Raw genomic sequence first — 20,373 nt, 5'->3', positions numbered from 1 at the left:
TGCATCACTCCCTTGCTGGACCTCGTAAGAAAGCAGGAGCTGGGGTCAGGGCCAATGGCCTGGTCTCACAGGTCCTGCAGCCAGGTTTCCAGCACTCACAACTCCCTGCCCTGAAGAGAACTGGGAGAAGCCCCACCCCTGGCCTTTTCAGGGGTGACTTCAAAGCCTCTTCTTTTTAGAGAGGGTCTTACTATATAGCCCTGGCTGGCCTGGAACTTAACTATGTATACTATGCTAGCCTCGAACTTACAGGAATCTGCCCACCTCTGCCTCCTGAGTGCTGGGATTAATGGTGTGCACCACTATGTTGGCCACCATGGATGTGTGTGTGTGTGTGTGTGTGTGTGTGTGTGTGTATTTTAAGACAGCAGATGCCAGATGGTAAGAGGTGCTAGGTTTCTGCCTCACTCCAGGTGCTCATTCCTGATGCTCTGATGTGATGCCATCTTCACAAGGCCCCGGTTCTGCTAACCTGTCCCTCTAGGTTTCACCACCAAGTTAGCAGCAAGCTGAGTGCGTGCTGCCAATGTGCTCCTGCCATTCCCCTAATCTGGAGACATAAAACTGACCTTAGGAGGGCGAAGATGCTCTCCCGCCATGCATGGACCACCCTAGCAATTCTAACCACAGCAATCCTACCCTTGTGAAGAGGAGCCCCAAACAACGCTCAGGAGCAAATTATTTGTGGGCTCTGGAGCTAGATTTATGGGAGCTTGATGTGTTAAGGGCTTAAAGAGATAGCAGCCCCTGCTAACAACCTGCACCGGCTTTAGGATAAATACTGAAGGCAGCCTTAGAAGTCTTCATTCTATGAAAAGAGGAGTCACCATTATCTCAAAATCGGATGTCTGAAGTCCTGAAAGTGGTGTTGGAGGCTATGGGAGCGCTGCAGACAGAAGCCTCTAAAACACGGTGGGGCGGAAGCAGGGGATTTACCACTTATTATGCAGCCCTAGTCTCTAATCAGAGACAGGATTTGTGTGCCGTGGGCTCAGCAGGCCTGGGGGCCTGAAGAGGAAGCAAGGAGGCCCACAGGGACTGGGGATTACTCAGGCGAGATCGATACTCTGCTTTGTGTGATGAAGGAGGCCATCTGCATGGGCTCTGCAGAGCTTATCACTGTCACTCGGGCCAGGCCATGCTGGTCTGGGGCAGAAAGGGGAGGCGGAGACAGAGCCAGCTACCCCATCAGCCCTCAGATCCCGCTGCACCTTGGGATCAAGCCCTGCATTTGAGAAGTACGAGTCTGCGGATGCCACGTGATTTACATAGTTTCCAGAAGGCACAGACAGGGGCTTCCAAAAATGAGCATCTGGGTGGGGAGGGCTATAATACCCCTTTTGAGTTTCAGACACGATACACTAATGCCTGGAAGAAGTTCTCAGTTCCACGGACCCAGGCACAGACTGGCTGTGGATGGCCTCCATGGTTAGCTGTGTGCTTAAACACCCTGACATAGAATGCAGGGTCCTGATCCCAGGCTCGCCTCCTTTCAGCCCACAGTGGACACTGCAGCAGCCTGTTAGCCTGCCTGGCCCACAACAGCTGTTTGACCCTGTCTGGAAAGCTCCTCTTTCACTAAGGCCTTCCAGTATTGACATGCAGTCCAGTGGCTACCGGTCCTGACTGGTCCTGGCACTTAGGGTAAGCTCCCTCATGTGGGGCACTTGAGCCTGACACTGTCCATGCCTGAGAACAGATGTCCCTGTTTCTAGGCTGCACTCTCTGGGAATGAGGTCACTTGGGCTGCATTTTTGTCCTTGGGCCAGCTCTGGACATCGGAGAGCAGTATGTCTCTGCACTGGGCACCACTGACTTAACAGTAGGACCTGAACTAAGAGAGATTAAGTGGGAAGGCGGCAGGCAGCTGGAGGGAAGTGGAGGGGAGGAGAGCTGAGGAGCCTGGGAGAGCAGGGACGCCTCACGCCGCTGGGAGACCGGGAGCTCTCCAGGGTCCTGACTACTGTGCACTGTGCAGGGCTGAGGAAAAGCACATGGTGGGTGGGTCCTTGACATTTTTCAGGATTAAGGAATTGAGGCTCTTTATTAGGTGAAAAAAGTTTAACACTTTCCAGATGGTAAGATGCCAGACTGCACTTGGTTGCCAGCAAAGTCTTGGCCTAAAGGCACCTGGATTGCTCTGCCCTCACTTGGTTATTTCTGCAGTTGACACACAGTCATGCCTATTTCTCCCTCCATCAGATTTGCAGCAATGAGACAGTGGCCCTTGTGAAGTCAGGACCAATGCATCCACTGCAGGCCACATAGGTGTGGTGTCACTGGTGGTGTGCCCTCTCAGGAAACCGTCCCAGGTCCTACCAAGCTGCCACTGGGTACAGCTGGGAGCTGTAACTCGTGTGTATTTTTACACTGAAGCTGCTTGCTCTTTGGCCAGAGGAAGAGGTGACAGGGCCAGAGAAACAGGACGATGGAGGAGGCTTTGGTGGGAGTGACTGGGCTTGCCATGGTGGCTGGATCTTCAGTTTAGTTTATACAAATACCTCCCTTAAGATGGGGCCATGCACATAGATCAGGTTCTGTGCTCCAGAGCCCCTGTGAAGCAGCAACAGCAGAAGCACATTCTAGGAAACCTTTGTGCCACGCACCTCATCGCTGGGATTGTCACAACACATACCTGACAAGGGTGGTGTGATCTGTTTTGCCTTTTTGCAGAGAAGGAGTTAAACTTACTAAGGTCAAATTCTTGGCCTGAGGTTACACAGCTCGTGCTCTAAACTACAGGGTCCACTGTGAGGAGCCAGGAGTCCTGTGCAAGGGAAACTGGCCAGTATGGAGCAGAGGGGATGGAGGAGGCCCTCCTTAGGAGGAAAGGGCCACTGGCAAGAGCACCGAGGCAGAGTAGTAGGGATCGCATGTACACGAAGGTTACCTTACATGTCCTGCCTATGACATCAGTTCACGTCACATCATAGTCTCCATACAGATGAGGAAACTGGGGAGGCATGGCCAGGATCTGGCCACCTGCAGATGGCTCTTGCTGGAACAATCCATAGGGAGCATGATGGGAAGCAGCCAGGCTTGGAGTGTATGGACCAGCAGTGCTAGCAGCTGGAGCTGTGGGATGGGGTATCTAGGAGTGGGAGGAGCCAGTCTTCCCAGAAGCAGCTGTCAGCTCTGTGTCCCTTTCCTTCAGGAAGAAGAGAGCTATCAAGATGAAGAATGGCTGTCCTGTGACCCCTCTAATGGCAGAAAACCACAAGTCACTCCTGGGGTATGTTTAAGCCACTTAGTATGTCCAAGAGGCCGGGGGCGGGGGCAGGTTTTCCTGGGTCTATTTGCTGCACACAGCTGGATGCACACAGCCGGATGCATGGGAACACCTGAGCTGTGACTACACTGTGTCAGGGGAGCCTGAAGGAAAGGGACTTGCCTCTTCTCCAAGAGGAAACCTGTTCTGGGAACGGACACTTGTGGGTGTGGACTAGCCCTTCAGGGAGGGTGGGAGCAGGGGCTCTTTGGCAGTCAGGTCAGCCTAAACCCTTCTTCCTCTTTTCCTTGGCCCCCAGGCCTGGATGATGTTCTTGCTTAGCTAGCTCAACTGGTCTAGACCAGCTGGTGGCTGAGGGCACAGCACCCTCTCGGATAACCATGGAACCACCTGCCTCTCTTTCCCAACTCAACAGCCTACTCCTAGACACACAGCTTGCTCCTGTTGGGAGACAGAGCCTACCTGCTTACACAAAGCTGCTCATCTGTCCTGAAGCTTGGGAAGCTGTGTCCTCAGCTCCATTCATTTGGGACACTTGTGAGGTAGCAACATGGCACACAGACACAGATGAAAACAGTGCCACACTCTGCTCCTCACTGTGCTGGCTGAGGGGCCCTCTGAGTGTGACAGCCTCTCTGGTACAAGAGCTGGGTAGGGTGTGGCCTGTGAGTCTCACTTCAACCTCTATTTCTTGATGCCTTCAGATGTGGTGTCCTGACCAAGGGTCTTGGTTAATTTTTTTTTTCCTAAAGAGAAATGTGGAGGAGATTGGCAGGGGTAGCTCAGACTATGTAGTGAGCCTCCTGGGTGATGTGAGATGCCATAGTAGGGCCAGTGCTCAGGTCACATCCAGCCCAGCCTCACTGAGGGAAGGAGGGCTCTCATCCTCTGGAAACTTCCTGTGTTGGCGGGGTTACCTTCTGAGGACTTGGAGCTGGCATGGACTGGGTGTGAGGGGCACTATGGGAAGGCGCCAAGTCATGCAAGGCACTCAGGGGACACAGCCTCCTGTCAGTCTCCTGGGATGACTCAGCCCACCCTCCTGTAAAGTGCCTGACGGATGGCCAGTGGCATTTCCGGATAGAATGTCCCCAGAAAAGGCCCTGTCTTTCACATCAAAGGATGGCTGAGTAAACAAACAAGGGGGTAAGGGCAGGGGCACCCGGCTGGGCAATCCACCTGTCTACTGTGGGGTGGGATTTGATGGGCTCTGCGCCCTTCTGCTGCCCGTGGAACAATGGCAATCGCTAAGAGTGTTCTGTGACCACTTATGTTTTGTTCTCCATGTCCAGGCGGAGACCCTGAGGAGCAGGGGCTGGCCCCTCAGAGACTATCTTTTTCTGTCCCCACCACCTTGCCTGTTTGGGGCCTCATGTGTTCTCCATCTTTCTCTAGTCCCTGCAAGGACTTAACGCAGTGAGTGGCTGCAGATTGGCTCTCATTCCCCCCCAAGTTGCTGGAGGAAAATGCACACTGTTTTGAAATGAGGGGGTTAAAGATCAAAATAGTGAGTGCCCCTGCAGAGTTTAAATGCCAGGAAAATACAAGCTTGCTTGAAGCCTAGCTGGCTCTGTGATTCTGGCCTTTCAGAGGGTCCCCTTCTTTCTAAGTTTCATTCTCTGAATCCACACTGCTGGAAACTCGTGGGCTATAAAAAGCCGCTTCGCCTTAGGATGAAGTGCAAGGCGCCTCTGGGGTGGTGCAGTAAATGACAGGCACCTGTTGGCAGCCACAGCCTCACAGCAAGCTGTCCCCCAAGCAGTCAGTGCCTTGCACTTGGGTACAGAGTCTAATGAGTAAGACAGAAAAAGCTTGCCGACAGTCAGTGTCCACAGACAAAAGGCAGCATGCATTTTACTCCTCATGACTGGTGCGCTGCAGAGCCACAGGGACTTGGGCATAGGCCTCCAGACAATGTAACAGTGGCCTGCCCTTGCTCCTGAAGCAAAACGACATGGGTAAGCTTGCTTTGGCTCTACAAGGCCATCAGTCCCCTTCTGTCCAGAGGGAAAGACCACAGGGACTTCCTGCCTTCCTAGCAGTGCTGGAACCAAGACAATGGTGCCAGGAAAGGGCGTCCTCAGGTGCCACCAGAGCAGTGGGGGAGAGGGGAGGGGGGCTGCAAGATGTTTGCAGTGACCAGGGAGGTTCAGCTCAGAAGTGGGTCTACTAATGCAGTCTACCCTGAACTCCAGCTCTCTGGGAAGTTCAGATTCTGCTGGAGGAGTCCCCTCGCTCAGGGCACAGAACCTCCTTGTCACAGCAAGCTGTCCTCCTGATCCACGGGATACTACTGCACTGGGCTGGGCTCTTCCCAATAATCTGCCACTGGTCACCATGCTGGCTGGTCTGCCGGGCAGGCATAAGCAGGCTAATGAGGTGCAGAAGAGTTAGCTCCATGCTCTCAGCCAGCACCCACTACTGGCAGCATCAATAACACCCCACGTTTCAGTGGGGGACAGGAAAACAGAAGTGAGAAAGAGTGGATCTTAAAAAGCAGAGTTTAGAAGGCTGCCGGTCAACCCTGGTCTCTGGTGCTGATTCTCAACGCTAACCATCACTCCGCAGGCTGTGCCACACAGGACTGCCTTAGCTGTGGGGCCTGACTGCGGGAAGGAAATGGAAGCGGGAAAGAATATCAGATACACCTTCTTCACGCCACCAGCACCTTCTACAAGCATGGAGCACAGGCTCCCTGATGCTACACCACGCCACACCCGTTCCATGGGACATGATTAGTTGGGGCTCTACTGAGAGGATTAAGCTGGATTCTGTAGCACATTATTCTCTAAGATATCCCTTCATCTGACAGCACAGGCAGTCTCTCCCGGCAGGCTCTTCCTTGCTCCTGAGAGGAGAGAGACCTCACAGTTACCTGTCTGTAGAACACCGACACCCGCCCCAGGGCAGGTCAGCACTGGAGGCTAACCCCTGAGTACACCGGAGTAAGGGTGAGAGGACAGAGACTCTGCGATGTCCTGCTCCACTGGGGTGGACCCACCACCTGGGATCAGTCCATTCTCACTACTTCACACACGCCATGTAGAGTCCAGAGGAGACCGGCAAGTGCCCACAAACCTCTCCAACTGCCCTACAGTTCATTTTAGACTCTGCGGCTGGGTAGGCTCAAAGACTGGCAGGTTGTTTCCAGGGAGGGGTGGGTAAAAATATGGTCGCACAGTCTAAATCTGTGCTTCAGAAAATCCCCATTTCACACCCTGCCTGAGCTCCTGATACGCTTCCTATATGCATTCAACAACAACTCGCTTAGACAGAACAGCTTTTAAGAAGGCAGGGCAAGGGGCCCTACTTGAAGGAGGGTTCCTTATCAAAGACCAGGTTCTGGGCTGCAGGCTGCCAGGCTCTAAGGCTTGAGAAGTCCTGAGGGCCACGGAGAAGAAATTATTGCTATGCCACAGAGGGCACGAAGGAAAGAACTGAGTTAAAGGAAAGACAAACATCAGCTTTAATGATGCTGACTCCTCTGGCAAAACAAGACCGCAAATGAGTGCTTTCTTCCTTCTTCTCAAAGGAACATGGAGGGAAACTGTCAAGAACAGCCGGAAAGTAACTGTGTGTAGCTGAGATGGCGTCTGTGTCCCCAACACTCTCAGGGAAGAGCAGAGCTACACAGGTCCTAGGCACTGAAGACTGAGTGTGGGGTCACAGCTCCTTCCGTTTGGCTCTGCACGGGGAAGCCAGGCTAGATCTGTACATTTCTAGGGAGGCTGGGGTGAAGGAATGCTAGCAGGTCCAGAACAATGATGCTCTCAGATAAATAATGGTCTTGTTCTTGAAATAGTCTGAGCTCTATACAAAACTTGAAGGGCAGCCTAGACAGACCCTGCAGGGACAGCCATGGTCTGCTGTCCCTTCCTCAGCACTGTGACCAAATACCCAACCAAGTGGAGAAAGGGTTCTTTTGGGCTCACTTTGAGGGTACAGTTCCACACAGAGGGCAAGACATGGCAGCAGGGGGCTCCCTGGCTGCAGGAGTGTCCAGCTGGGACTCCACATCCCTTCATCCTCCCCAGAACAGAATGGAAGCCTAAACCTCAAAGTCTGCCTGCCCCTCCCGGCAACCTTCTTCCTCCACTTTGGCCCGACCTCCCAAGTTTCACCACTTCCTGAAATGGTGCCACTAGCTGGGGACCGATAGTTCAAACACATAACGCTGTGGGGAACAGTTAACATTCGAACTGTACTATTTAGTGATCTTACTGAAGTCTCCATATTGGGTACCCACATGGTCAGCTCGCCTGACTCTACCTCAAATGCTAACTGTTTCCTTCGACCACTGCGGGCATCTCCCAAAGCCCTGGTACCTGTGATGGTTCATCTCTGCCCATCGGATTCGGAGTTACCATGGAAACATACCTATGTGTGTGTCTCAGAGTTTTTCCAGAAAGGCTGAGCTAAAAAGGGAGGGTCCACCCCAAATGTGGGCAGGGCCATTCCATCTCCTGGGTCCTGCACGGAATAAAAGGGAGGAAGAGAGCCCAGCACCAGCGTTCGTCCCTCCGCTCCCTGAACTCTGTCTCCTGCTGGACACTGTAATGGCCTCAGCCTGGTTTAGGCTCTGCTGGCTTGTCCACTGTAGCCTCCCTGTTCCAGGCAGCATACTTTATTCAGGTGTGACAAGGTCATGACCTCTAAATGCCACAGGGCATGAGACACCCTAATGTGCTGTTCAGTTTCAGGCTGTGCTCATGACGGCAAATGGGACTGTGGTCAGGGTGATGAGAAGGGATCCACCATGCCCTCTGCTGACTGCACCCTGGGCAGGGGCTTCCCTCAGAGAGGTGACATGTTGGTGAACCAAACAGAGAAGGCTGCCGAACACGTGAAGGCACCAAACTCCAAGGAGCTGTCCACTTAAAATAGCTAACTTTATATTATGCAAATTCCACATTATGAAAGAAAGAAGGCCTATGCCTCCTGGCACACCTTGGGCACAAACTACTCATGGGAAGAATGTGGGCCAATGGGCCATGTGTCCCAGCTCTGAGTGGTTCCTGAGGCATTTCTTACCAGAGAACAGTATCCAAATCCTGTGCCCATCCCTGAGACACTTGCCAAAAGGCTCTTTTTTAAGATTCCCCAGGAACTTCTCTTGGCCACTCCAGTCTAAAGGCCGTTCCTCCTCTGGTCCTCTGGCACAGCCCCAGACAGCCTGTCTTCTTGTGCTATTTCCCTGGTATTCTGGACCCAGCACAGTGCTGGAGAGAACGGGTCCTTGTCAAGGGAACAAATGAAACAGCAGCTGTTGGATGAGAGCCGAGCTGGAGGCCAGGGCAGAGCACAGGAGACAGAGTGCTGCCTGCAGGGAAGCTGGCTCAAGTGCTTTAGGGGTGTGCAGTGAACCCCCTACACACCATGGGGTCATGCCAGGAGCTTTACCCTCCCAGAGCTGAGGAGTTAAATTCTTACACCATTTCTTATTTAAATTTTTAAAACTTTAATTATTTTTATGTGTATGGGTGATCTGCCTGCATGTATATCTGTGCACCACGTGTGTGCAGTGCTCTCTGCCCTCAGAGGCCAGAAGAGGGCGCCTGTCCCCCGGAACTGGAGTTTCAGACAGTTGCAAGCCGCTATGTGGGTGCTGGGAATCAGACTCAGGTCCTCTGAGGAGCAAAGAGCACTCTAAAGGCCGGGCATCTCTCCAGTCCTACTCTGTTTTCTTAACAGTTCTTAGGCAAACAAGCAGTGGTGAAGGGCAGGTGGCCGGCAGAGCGGAGGAGCAGAGCAGAGGCGGCTTCCATGCTGCCTGCTCCTCTTAGCCCACCTCCATGCACCCGGGCAGACCTCAGGCACTGAGAAACTGCATTTCAAGACCAGGTGGAGCTTGGAACTACCTGAAAGAGTCTGCCTCAATAGCGCCTACACCACACACAGTAGGTCACCCCTGTGAACATACAGTCCTCTGGTCTCAGATACTATAGCCACCATTACCACCCCAGAAACAAAGCACGGCCACCACTCCCACATGTCCTCTGGCATCCCTTCACCCACAGGCAACCACCAACCTGATTTACACCCCAACCTAACTCCTCTCCCATGTCATAGAAATGAGCGCACAGTAGGAAGTTTTGTTTTGTACGTCCGTTTTCCCCACTCATGGAGTCCTGAGCAGGAGAGATGACCTCGACTTCCGATCCCCCTGCTTTTGCCTCCTAAGTACTAGGGTTACGGTTGTGTGCGACCACGTCACCCAGGGCTTTGTGCCTTCCAGGCAAGTACTCTCCCTAGCCTGAGCCCAGTCCCACTCTTTCATGCCCCTCCCCCTTTTAAAAGAGACTCTGAGTTGAGAAAGTGTATACCCAAAATCATTCATGGCTTCCCCGTGCCTCCTGAGTAAGACAAAAAGGGCAACTTACCTTCTGGAATACTTGATAGTTGGATTTGGACCATATGTCAAGCTGTTGGGAGAGAGACAGAGAGAGCGTCAGTCAACCCAAGGAAACAAAACTATGACAGAGTGGGACCCAAGTGGCAGAGACCTGCAAGGGCCTGTCTAAGTTTCTTCTTTACCCACCTCCAGGTGACTTAAATGAAACAAAAGGATATGGGGTCATCAGCTTCCAGGCCCCATGGCCTGAGCTTCCTGCTCACTTTACAACCTGATTCTTCTTGAGGCTCTGGCATCCCTTGAAGTGCTGAGTCACCCTATGCTCTTCTTCTGGACTGTCCTCCCCACAGGTTTGCATGGCTCCTCTTGTACTCCCCTCGAAGCTCAATGTCACTATAATTAGGAAGGCCTTCCCCAGCCGCCTATCAAGTATTATTCCCAGTAGCTGCTTTCCTCACCCTTTGGAAAGGCAAAGCGTTTCTAATACGACTCTGCCTGAAGTGCTGTTCTATCTACGTTCGCTCCTGACTTGGCCCAGACAGAATGTGAGTTTGGTGGGCAGAGTTGGGGCCTGGCACATCATGGGCATGGGTAGCCATTGCAGAGCGAAGCCGCAGCAGCAGCGGCAGCCGAGGACGCTGGTCATGCTAGGCTTCACACCAGCCCCGCCACACACGTTCCCATGTCATCTCCAGAGGAGGAGTTCAGAGCCATCTCCCGCCAAGGTCAACTGGAGAGGCCTCTCACAGATGGCAGGTGGCAACATCTGGCTGCTCAAACCTGCTGGCACTGGCAGGCCTTGGGAAGGTTTTTATTTTTTTAAATTTACTCTTCTCTCATACATTACAGCCCTACCGCAGTTTCCTCTCCTTCCACTTCCCCCAGCTCCCCTCTCCCCCAGATCCACGCCTCCTCTGTATCTCTTCAGAAAAGGGCAGACCTCCCGGGAATACCAAATAACACGGTATAACAAGCTACAATAAGACCGGCACAAACCCTATAGCAAGGCTGGATGAGGCAACCCAGTTGGAGGAAAAGGGTCCCAAGAACGGACAAGTGACACCCCCACTGGTCAGGGAGTTGTCTTTTAACTTGCATATTTTCCTTGTTTTGTTTTTTAGTGGCACATTCCTGCTGGGCTCTGGTACTGGCTGGGTTAGGAGGCCCTGATCTAAGGAGATCCCACCAGTCCCAGAAGTGATGTGGGTAATGACAAGTGAGGAAGCCTCTGTGTGTCCCAGAAGTGCTAGACAAGTGACTTTAAAATGATGAGGTCAGGAGCTCAGCAAATTGAAACGCCCAGTGAATGGTCTCCTGGACCTGCCTCTGGGGTTGACTGGTGGTCAAGGCGGAAGTCTGAGCCGGAGCAGCGCAGGCCTGTGTGCGTCTGCACTGGTTTGCAGCACCAGGGTACACAAGAGGTGGCTGCACAAGAACAAGCCGCTGAGTCACAGGAAGTGAGCGCGGCACTTGACCCGGGTACTTCAGAGTCCTTTCTGCTCTGAGGAAACACCACAATCTGGCTTTCTGAAGAGCCCTTGGAAGCTAGAAGTTGGGTCGCACCCAGGCGCACATTCCTTTCTCCCAGCTCCTTCCTTCCCCCTTGTGACTGGTTTCTTGTTAAGTCTCAGGTGCTAAAGGGCAGAGGGGGGCAGCCCAGCTTGAGAGTTGGTAGACAGCGTGGATCTTTGGCCATTCATGCATGCATGTACCCTACTGCCCACATGCATGTACCCTACTGCCCACATGCATGTACCCTACTGCCCACGTCAAATCCCTGCTGGTTCCCCATAACCCCCCCCCAACAGCATGTCCCCAATGCCAAAGTGCACCCCCACCCCAGAGAGGCAACATTAAACACCAGTCTCTGTCCCCTTTAAACCGACATATGGGAAGAATAATCTGCAGCCTCTCCAGCATTAGAGACTGACGGTGTGTGGGGCAGTGATGAGAGCAGCTCTGTCAGGACCCCCAGAGGAAGGGCTCCGTGGGCAAAGGAACCTGCTGTTAAGCCTGATGACTCGAGCTCAATCCTAAGCACTTGGAAGGAGAGAATGAGTCCTGCAAGATGTCCTCTGACCTCTGCACATGCACTCATGTGTAGATACAAAATAAACAAAACTAAAGGAATACACAGTTAATTCCCACACTGTCCCTCGGGCTGGGTGCCAGTCCCATGTGGGAGAAGTGAGGCCAGGCGACTTCAGTGCAGCAGGTCAGCCCAGGGGTTAACAAACGCGGCATTTAAAGACTGCCCAGGGAACACAGGGCAAATGAGAATGACTTTGCATCTATTAGTTCTACCGAAACCACAGTGCCAGAGACTTGAAATCAATGTTTTAGGAAGAGCAGTGTCGGTGTTGGAACTTGGAAGAAACTTCTTTCTCCTTCCGTTTCCAGCCGGCAGTTCTCACTGTTGACACTTCCTGCCTGTTCACACCACACATAACACACGAAGACAGGAATATCAGCCACAAAGACACAGAGGTGGAAGTTATACACACTCAAAGTTGCAGACTTTACTTAAACAATTATTTAGAAGACCTTCAGTATCTACAAAATATTTAAATAAAAAAAGCACATTGAGAGAAAAGATCAGGGGCTTAATTAAGAAGGACTCTGCAGCCTAATTGTGGATTCTCAAAACACGCCTCGCCTATTCACTGTGCCTCCCTTTTGAAAGGTTTAAATCTGCCATTCAGAATGCTGGGGGATGACTCTACCATCTGGACAGCAGGGCCGTGGACAATACAGCCCATTTACCTGGTGCACATGGCTGAGAAAGGGACCCAGTAACAATGGGCTCTCCTTTCGCTGGGAACCTGCGGCAGGTGGCTTATACTTGATCTTCCGCTAGGTTTATGCCAGAGAAAGCTGTTTAAATGAGCATTCTGGAGTCGATGCCCTGTCTCTCCTTAGGGCCAGGGAGAGCTCAGAAATTCATTTCAGGAAGCCAAGGCTGAGCCCAGTGAATATTTATTAGCTCTCGTTTATTTGCTGCAAAGGCAGGCATTGTTAACTTTTTTTTTTTTTTTTTGCTAGTTGCAATATTAAAAAAAGGAACATTATGGAAGCTGCAAGCCTTCATCTTGGCGAACAAGACATTATTCTGAACTAGGGTGTAAGGAAGAGAGTGAAACTCCCCAGAACACTGGACAATGCTTGAAGGATCTAAAGGACCAAGGCAGCCCAAGGATCTGGGGCTGCAGAGAGTGCAGGTGGGGGCAGGGTCTATTTTCAGGGGAGTAAAGGGCAACCCTGCAGATGAGTGGGTGCTCAGTCTGTTCTCAGGGCAGACCCAGGATGTCAAAAGACTATTAGGAGCAAGATGGGATGCTAAAGGCAAGGTCACTCTGTCCTTGCTGATGTTACCTCTGTCATAGTCGGCAGGGGTGCCCTCCCAGTACTGACACACAGAAACCTCTTCCAACTCAGATGAGGAAACTGAGGCTCAGAGAACATTGCAGCTCAGTAGAGGGAAATTTGAAAGCCAGGCCCATGCCCAGAGGCCCAGGGCTTACCCTGGGAGGAGACTACCTCTCAGCTTGACTTCAGAAGGGATGCTATTGGGGGCTCCTCTACAGTGTCACTGGCCTAACTCTCTGGGGGTGCGCCTGTGGAGTTCAGCCTCACAAATCCATGCCAGGCCTGCTGCTGTGCCAATCACTGCCGCTAACATTCATTTAGCAGTATGCGAAAGCGCTGGCAGCTTATCAGAAACTTATCAATTCTTTATTTCATTTCAAAAGGTGGTGCACACAGAGAATTTTAAATGATCTAAAATGGACACTTCCAAATGAAGCTCCTAAGCCGCAGCGGGGCCTCAACCTTTAAAGAAAACCTTTAAAGGGATGTCTGTCTTGCAAGGCCAATGGGTGACAGACAAGTCAGTCTGGGTGAAGGACACAACTGGGCACCTGAGAAGGATTTCTCTGCAGCTGGCCACATTTTCAGAGCCATGGAAACTTCTGTGTGGTCATCTTCTTGAGCCTGCCCACCCTCCTAGAGGAAGGGAGGAAATAAGTCTCACCAGGAACGCAATGCTACGGCTCTATTATTCTTCAGCTTTTCACTTCCAATCAGGACATACATTTGTTACTAAAACATTGCTGAAAGCACAACTTTGGGGCGCCCTCTGCACAGAACCCAGCTGGAGTCTTCCCCCTTTCCCAGTGCTCACCCTTCTCTCCAGAAGTAACAAGAGGCCATTTTTCTGAAGGTCGTCTGAACAATTTCAAAGGCTATAACAAATCAAAATGTTCCCTGCATCTAATATCAAACGGGGCTGATGCCAACACTTATTAGAGAAATCAGATTCAAGCTTCCCCCAACCCCCTCGACCCAAACACACACACACATCCAACTTTGAAGTGGGAAGAATGCGGGATCAGAAATTACCCTGGAGACAGATCTGGCTGTCTTTGAAGGCTCCCTTTGATACCACCATTTCTTCTCTTCTCTTACGCTCCGAGGCTAAAAGCTGACTTTTTTATTGATATGGGGTAATTAATGAAGCTATAGCATTAACATAACCTAAATCCCCTAATAAGATAAATTCAACTGAGACACCTCGATTTTTTCCATCCTTTAAGTCTGACTGATATAAAATCAGGACAATGGCCAGGTGTTCCCCACCCTGCCTGTCAGCATGCCGCGTCACGGCCCTCACTCCCTGATTACAGGGAATAGTGGTTGGTAAGGCTGAACAGCAGTTTTATTCTTAGAGGAAGGAGGCTACTGGAGCTTGATCGCAGGTAAGGGGACAGGGCATCAGGGAGTGGCCGCTGCAGCGAAGCGCAAGGTGACTGTGCTGGGGTGGATGTTGGTGGGAAAACTGGCTGGGTCCGGAAGCTGTGCTGGCGAAAGGGAATGCCTTGCCACTGCCATAGCATTAAGAAAGGCGCTGTACTGGACAACCACAAATGGCGGGAGGTTATGGCCATGAGAGGCCTTCTGAGCCCACCCAGTGCACCCACCCCAGGCTGAGCTCCAGACGATGAATGTAAAACAAGCCTGAGCCTGGACCCAGTTCAGCCAATGCAGGGATGCATCTTCTTCCCCAGGGAAAGGCTGCAGGAACGCTGTTGTTCATGCAGACCAGGCTTTAAATTCAATGTGTTCTCCAAATCTTACGTTTTACTGATGAGTGCGACACAAGTGTGTGCACTCAACGACACCTGTGGTGTCTTCTCTTGTGTAAAGAGACGGACTGCAAACACTGGGCGAGTCACATGGTGAGGAGCAGTGTCAGGACAGCAGGACAGCCTGGCCTGGGCAGTCTTGGTCTATTTTGAGGTTCCTACCTGCTACATGGGCCCATGTACATAGGTGCAAAAGGGATCAAGAGGTTCCTGTCCTACCATACTCTGAGGCTAGACATCCTCAAACCCAGATTCCCTCAAAATGCCCACTTTCTGCTGTACAGTGGAGGAACAGCAATCTTTCACAAGGAGGGTGTGTATGTGGGCTCATGTGCATCCCTTTAGTCTGATTGTCTTGATTCTTCATTTTTCCATTTTAGCTAAGCATTTTCACCTCAGGTAGGTTATCCCACCAGCCTCCGTCCCATATACGGCAGTGCTTCCGGGCCGCTCCAGGCACTAGGGTCTACCCTTAGAACACAGGCACAGGACTGGTCCACGTTAGCAATTCTAACCTTCGGCTCCAGCTTCTCTCTCTGTAACAAGAGTCTGACAACAGTATCTAAGGCAACGTATGGCTTGGAGGTCAGGCTGAGCACAGAAGTGCAAGAGTTACACCCACTAGGTCAACTGTGTTGGGGGGGGCACTAGCAGGAGGGAGGGAGGGAGACTGGGATGGAAAGAGGTGTGCCCTGGGGAAAATAATACAACATTCTAGGGGATAAAAATCTGTTAGGTGAACTAAGGGGGCACAGGTGTGTAGCAGCTTGGCTGTTCTAGGGGCCACGGTGGGCACCAAGGCTGGGAAGTGGACCGGATACATGCAGAGAGCGGGACAGGTAGGGTCAGACCTTGCAGAGGTGTCTGGATCCTGTTTCGTAAGCCAGATCTCAGAGCATGTTGTACAAGTTGCTGATACAAATGCTCTGAGGACAAAGTTGGGACCATAAAAGAGCTTGGTGGCCTTGTGAGAAAAACATGCACCTCTTACACATTTATAAAGCACACGCATAAACCAAAAGCTCTAGGAACGGCTAAAGACACTTATTAACTTTTTAGCTGGGATAGAGGGAGGGATGTCTCTGAGGTAGAGGGAGCACATACCTGAGAGGCCCTAAGTTCTATCCTTGGAACTGCAAAATAAAGATAGTGGGGGACCTATCTGTAACCCAGTATCCCTTCAACTTGGGCGCAAGGACTGCCCTGTACTTAACACATATTAATGCCTACCTTCTACTCCGGGGAGGCTGCTCCAAGTAACACTGGGATGGTGGGAAGCAAGAGAACCCTATATACGCGTGGGTATTTATGGGGAAGCTGACCTGTAGGCAGAGGGTATGACAGACCGTGGGAGGGAAGGAAGACTGAAGCCTGGACGTGAGTTGGCAGAGTGCAGTCAGTGGGCCTGGGTGAGATCTAAGAGAGGTGACAGCCAGCACCTGCTGACAGCCCAGCCCTCGGGGATGGCAGGCAGGAAGGTTTAGGCGATTGGGTTGTGGAAGCCTTGTTAAGGAGATGAAGAGTTGAGGCCCCAGAGCTGAGATCCCTGTGTGGGTAACATGGCTGAGAAGAGTTAAGGGGAGCGGACAGAAGGAGGAGAGAACCCTGGGGAAGCAGGAGTCATGGAAGAGATGGGCAAGAAGAAGTGTGGCAGCACCTGCTGCAGCGAACCACCAGAAGGGTGTCAAGAGGGACACAGTAGAGACTACATCCCAATGTCCTGTTTTGAGTGTAGTATAAAGTACTAGCTATTACTGAGTGTTCTCCAGGGGCAGAGTGAGGGTGTTTGTGACTGTGGACAATTTGGGTTTGGTCAGCAGAACAGCACAGCTGGCAGAATCTCCATACCTGGTCTGAATTTGAAGGGTGGCTCATTTGCATTCTGATTTGGTAGCTTTGCAAGCATGGTGTTGTATTGCACAATTTCAAGGTATTGTACCTATATAGCTCATTTAATAATGTAATGCAAATTTCTAATCCTTGAAAGTGACCAACTGTTTAGAATAATAAGGAAATGCAGGTTAGTAATTAGTCACCTATTATAATCATTACGTTTTCAAGGTCAAACAAAGATATTTTAGAAACAGGTCAACTTCAAACACTTCAGAGATCTACAGAAAATGGTATGTAAGATGTTTTAATAACATAGGCTCTTTTTTATGACAATGAGACATATCTGCTCCTGGCAGCACCAATCTACTTCAGAGAAGATAATGGGCATTGAAGACACTCCACATAGAGTTTTACTTTCTTTGTGGTAAAAGTAAACCACTGGGCAAGAAAATGCCTTTGCTTCAAGTGCTGACAGTCTGCTGTCCTAATCAGACAAGCAGTACACAAAAGAATGACTGCCAAACATTGTCAAGACAAGGAGGGGCAGCCCTTCAGAATATCCTACTTCACAGAAAAGTCTGTCAGATATGCTAGGCCTGTAGGTCAAAGATAGATGCCCCAATGTTGTAGAGAAACTTTGGGTCACTGTCCAGGCAGCCAGCTATTTCTGTCATTTCTCACATTTTGTGGAAGTCGCTTGCTTGTACTTCCAGCTCACTCAGTTAATATTATTCTCTTTTAGGGTCTCTGAGGGAGTTGAAGACTAGACAGTTATAGATACAGTTTTCCTTGTTCACCTGATGCAGAAAGCAAGTCATGATAGAAAGTAAAATAGGTACAAGACTTTGGACTCACCAAGATAGGACAGATATGGAATATTTTCTCTAAATTTGTCAAATGCAAATGGACTAGACATTGTTGATGTATCTATTGCCTGTATATATTGTATATAGTCATTCTATTTATTGTATATAGTTTTTCTTATGTTAATTATAGTCTTTTTATTTTAGACAAAAAGGGGAAATTTAGTGATATTTCACTTGTATTTTAATAAATAAAGCTTGCTTGAAGATCAGAGAATTAAACAGCCCCACTGGTCAGCCTTACAGAGAAGGCAGTGCTGACACATACCTTTAATCCCAGTAGCTACATTAGTTTGCCACAGAAACTAGGCGGTAGTGGTGCACGCCTTTAATTCCAGCACTAGAGGGGAATATAAGATGGGAGGAAACAGTTCTCAGACACAGTCTCATTCAAAGGATTCCTGGAGGTAGAGATAAGAGCCAGTGACTGGCTGTTTTACTCTCTGATCTTCAGGCAAGCTTTATTTATTAAATACAAATGAAATATCGCTACAGTGCTTCTTACGGCTGTCCTTTGTTCTTGATCTCCAATCCACATGTAAGGGAGCAACAGCAGTATCACACCAGGTGTGACTACAGCAGCTTCCAAATGAAGCTTGACGAGACCCAAGAGAAATGACCTTCCACATGTCCACCATTGGCCAGTCTTCCTGAGAGGCCTGCCCTAGGCATGTCTGGCTTCTGCAGCAAACCAGCAATCATGAACCACAGCTCATTTGACCCAGGCAGAATTTGAATCCCATGCAGGCCATGCCCACCAGACTGTCACCCTCACTCCTCACTCTTGCTCCAAACAGTTTGATTTTTCCAGAAAGAAAAAGGAAATCTCAAGTGATTTGAAATCAACCAGGAGACCTATATAAACTAGGCAGAGAACTGGGAAGCACAATCACATCTCTGATAGCCATGGCCTGTGTGAATGAATACTGGGTACTTGGCTCAAATGTAAACCTGTAGCGCCAGGACACCTGCAGCTCCAGGACAAACGCAGCGCCAGGGCACCCGCAGCGCCAGGACACATACAGTAAGCACCAGGACATCCGCAGCACCAGCACACTCCCAGCGCCAGCACACCCGCAGCGCCAGCACACACGTAGCACCAGCACACATGCAGCACCAGGACACATGCAGCGCCAGCACACACATAGCGCCAGGGCACCTGCAGCAGCAGGACACCTGCAGCACCATGACACATGTAGCACCAGGACTCCCACAGCACCAGGACATGCTAAGCCACAGCTACCAGTTGCTTTTCAAGAACTGTCTATTCTCATTACAATTGTGGCCATTGAGTGGCAACAGCCATTACCAAACACATTTAAATGTTAACATTTAAAATGAGGAAAGGAAAAGGTCCCAAGAGAGGGAGGGGGTCTCAGGCTGGAGAGTGACAGGGGAACCTGGGTGGGTCTGTGGGGCAGGTGCTCATCACGCTGGGGAGCAGACACAAATGAAGGCTGTCAGCTCTCGTTAGCGTCACCGCAGCTCTCTACAGAGCCAGATGGGGAGTGTGCGCTCAGGAAACTACAGGTCCACACAGGGAATGAGTGAACGCTCCAGGAAACCCATCACCTGGGGAAGCACCTGCCTTCACATCGCCGCCCTCAGTGTGCTTGGCTGCGGAGAGTAAGCGTTCTGTGAGACAAATCACCTGTAAGAAACGGTCTTCCTGCTGAGGTATTCAGCGTGCAGCTGAGAAGGGACTTCCCAAGGGCCATTAGTGAGCGTCAAGGAAAGAGTGTTATTGGGTTGTGTCAAACTAACTTGAGTCTTTCTCATGGCTCTAGGAAAAGCAGAATGCTGAACCCCGGGCTATTGATGTGCTGGTTGACTTGAGAAAAAAAAATTATTTCCTCAGAAGACATGTCTAATGAGGCAACTGGGGTCTAAGGTGATCAATTAGAAATTCAAGTGAGGGCACTGGGTTTGGAGTGAGCAGCAGAGGCTTGAAGCAGCAAGTGCAGAGAATGAAGCAGTTTCTGTCACAGGTTCATCCTCATGCTGATGAGTCTGCTCGTGGAGCGTTTTGTGGATGTGCTGGTTTTTATTATCACTTACCTGGGACTCCATTCTGGGAAGAGAAGAAGCCCTGCCCCAGACTCCAGCATGCTCACCTTACCATCCTCCGTGTAGACGTTCTCATTATATCCCTTCACAATCGTGCGGTCGATGAACAGGCTCCTCATGACAACTATCACCTTCAAAACCTTTCCCAAGGTCACCTGTCAAAACATGAGTACATGTATGTGAAGGCTCACATTCAACATGCAAACCACACAGAGGTGGGCTGAAGGGTGGAGGCAGAAACCACCATTTATCTGTCCTAATTCAGAGCAAGGCAGTAGAGGACAGACGCAGACATAGCAAACCCTTCTGTGATACGGGTAATGATAGCCTAGCTCGCTCCATTAGCACCACAGCCTTGCCTTCCTATCTCTCACCATCTGCCCAGTAGAGTACCTAATGCTCCACTTTCCAAGGCCAGGGTCCTCTGATCTTGGTTTGTTGAGCGGTGTCATGGCCAAGTTTATACACGCGGAACCCATGGAATGCGGTGTAGGGAGCAGAAGCAGGCACCCAGCACCCCTTGGTGAAGCTGCCTAGAAACAGCTGGTGAAAAGTGGAGAAACAACGCCCAAGAGAACCTGAAGGAAAGGAAAGAGGCTGTGTGTTTCCCTATTCAGAAGGGCAACACAGTCCTGATATGCAGGAAGTGCTTTACTCTCTCAGAACCCAAGCGCACACCATGGACTAAGAAAACATCTAAAAGGCTGGAAGATGACTCAGCGGCCGAGAGCACTAGTTGCTCCTTCAGAGGACCTAAATTTGAAAAATGAAACGTATGCCCTGGCAATGCTGAAGCATGCACGGGCAGCCCGTATATGGCAGTTCTGTTGAGCTTGTCCATATAGGGTTTCATGGTCTAAGCTGATGAGGATGACTGACCAGGTCTCT

General features: G+C 50.8%; 1 protein-coding gene across 2 annotated transcripts in view; it reads right to left on the bottom strand.

Annotated features, from left to right (window-relative positions):
- Med27 (mediator complex subunit 27) overlaps positions 1 to 20,373 on the bottom strand; it is a 181,422-nt gene that overhangs the window by 6,895 nt on the left and 154,154 nt on the right. For both annotated transcript variants that reach the window (XM_038337205.1, XM_038337204.1), the window contains exons 5-6: positions 19,533 to 19,640; positions 9,610 to 9,651 (exon numbers count right to left, since the gene is read on the bottom strand). In XM_038337205.1, coding sequence (XP_038193133.1) covers positions 9,610 to 9,651; positions 19,533 to 19,640 — 150 coding nt within the window. The remainder of the gene's footprint in view (positions 1 to 9,609; positions 9,652 to 19,532; positions 19,641 to 20,373) is intronic.

The sequence above is a fragment of the Arvicola amphibius genome, chromosome 7 (genome assembly GCF_903992535.2).
Source record: "Arvicola amphibius chromosome 7, mArvAmp1.2, whole genome shotgun sequence".
NCBI lineage: Eukaryota > Metazoa > Chordata > Mammalia > Rodentia > Cricetidae > Arvicola > Arvicola amphibius.
The sequence above is the reverse complement of the archived record's forward strand: the minus strand, read 5'-3'. Positions and strand labels throughout refer to the sequence as shown.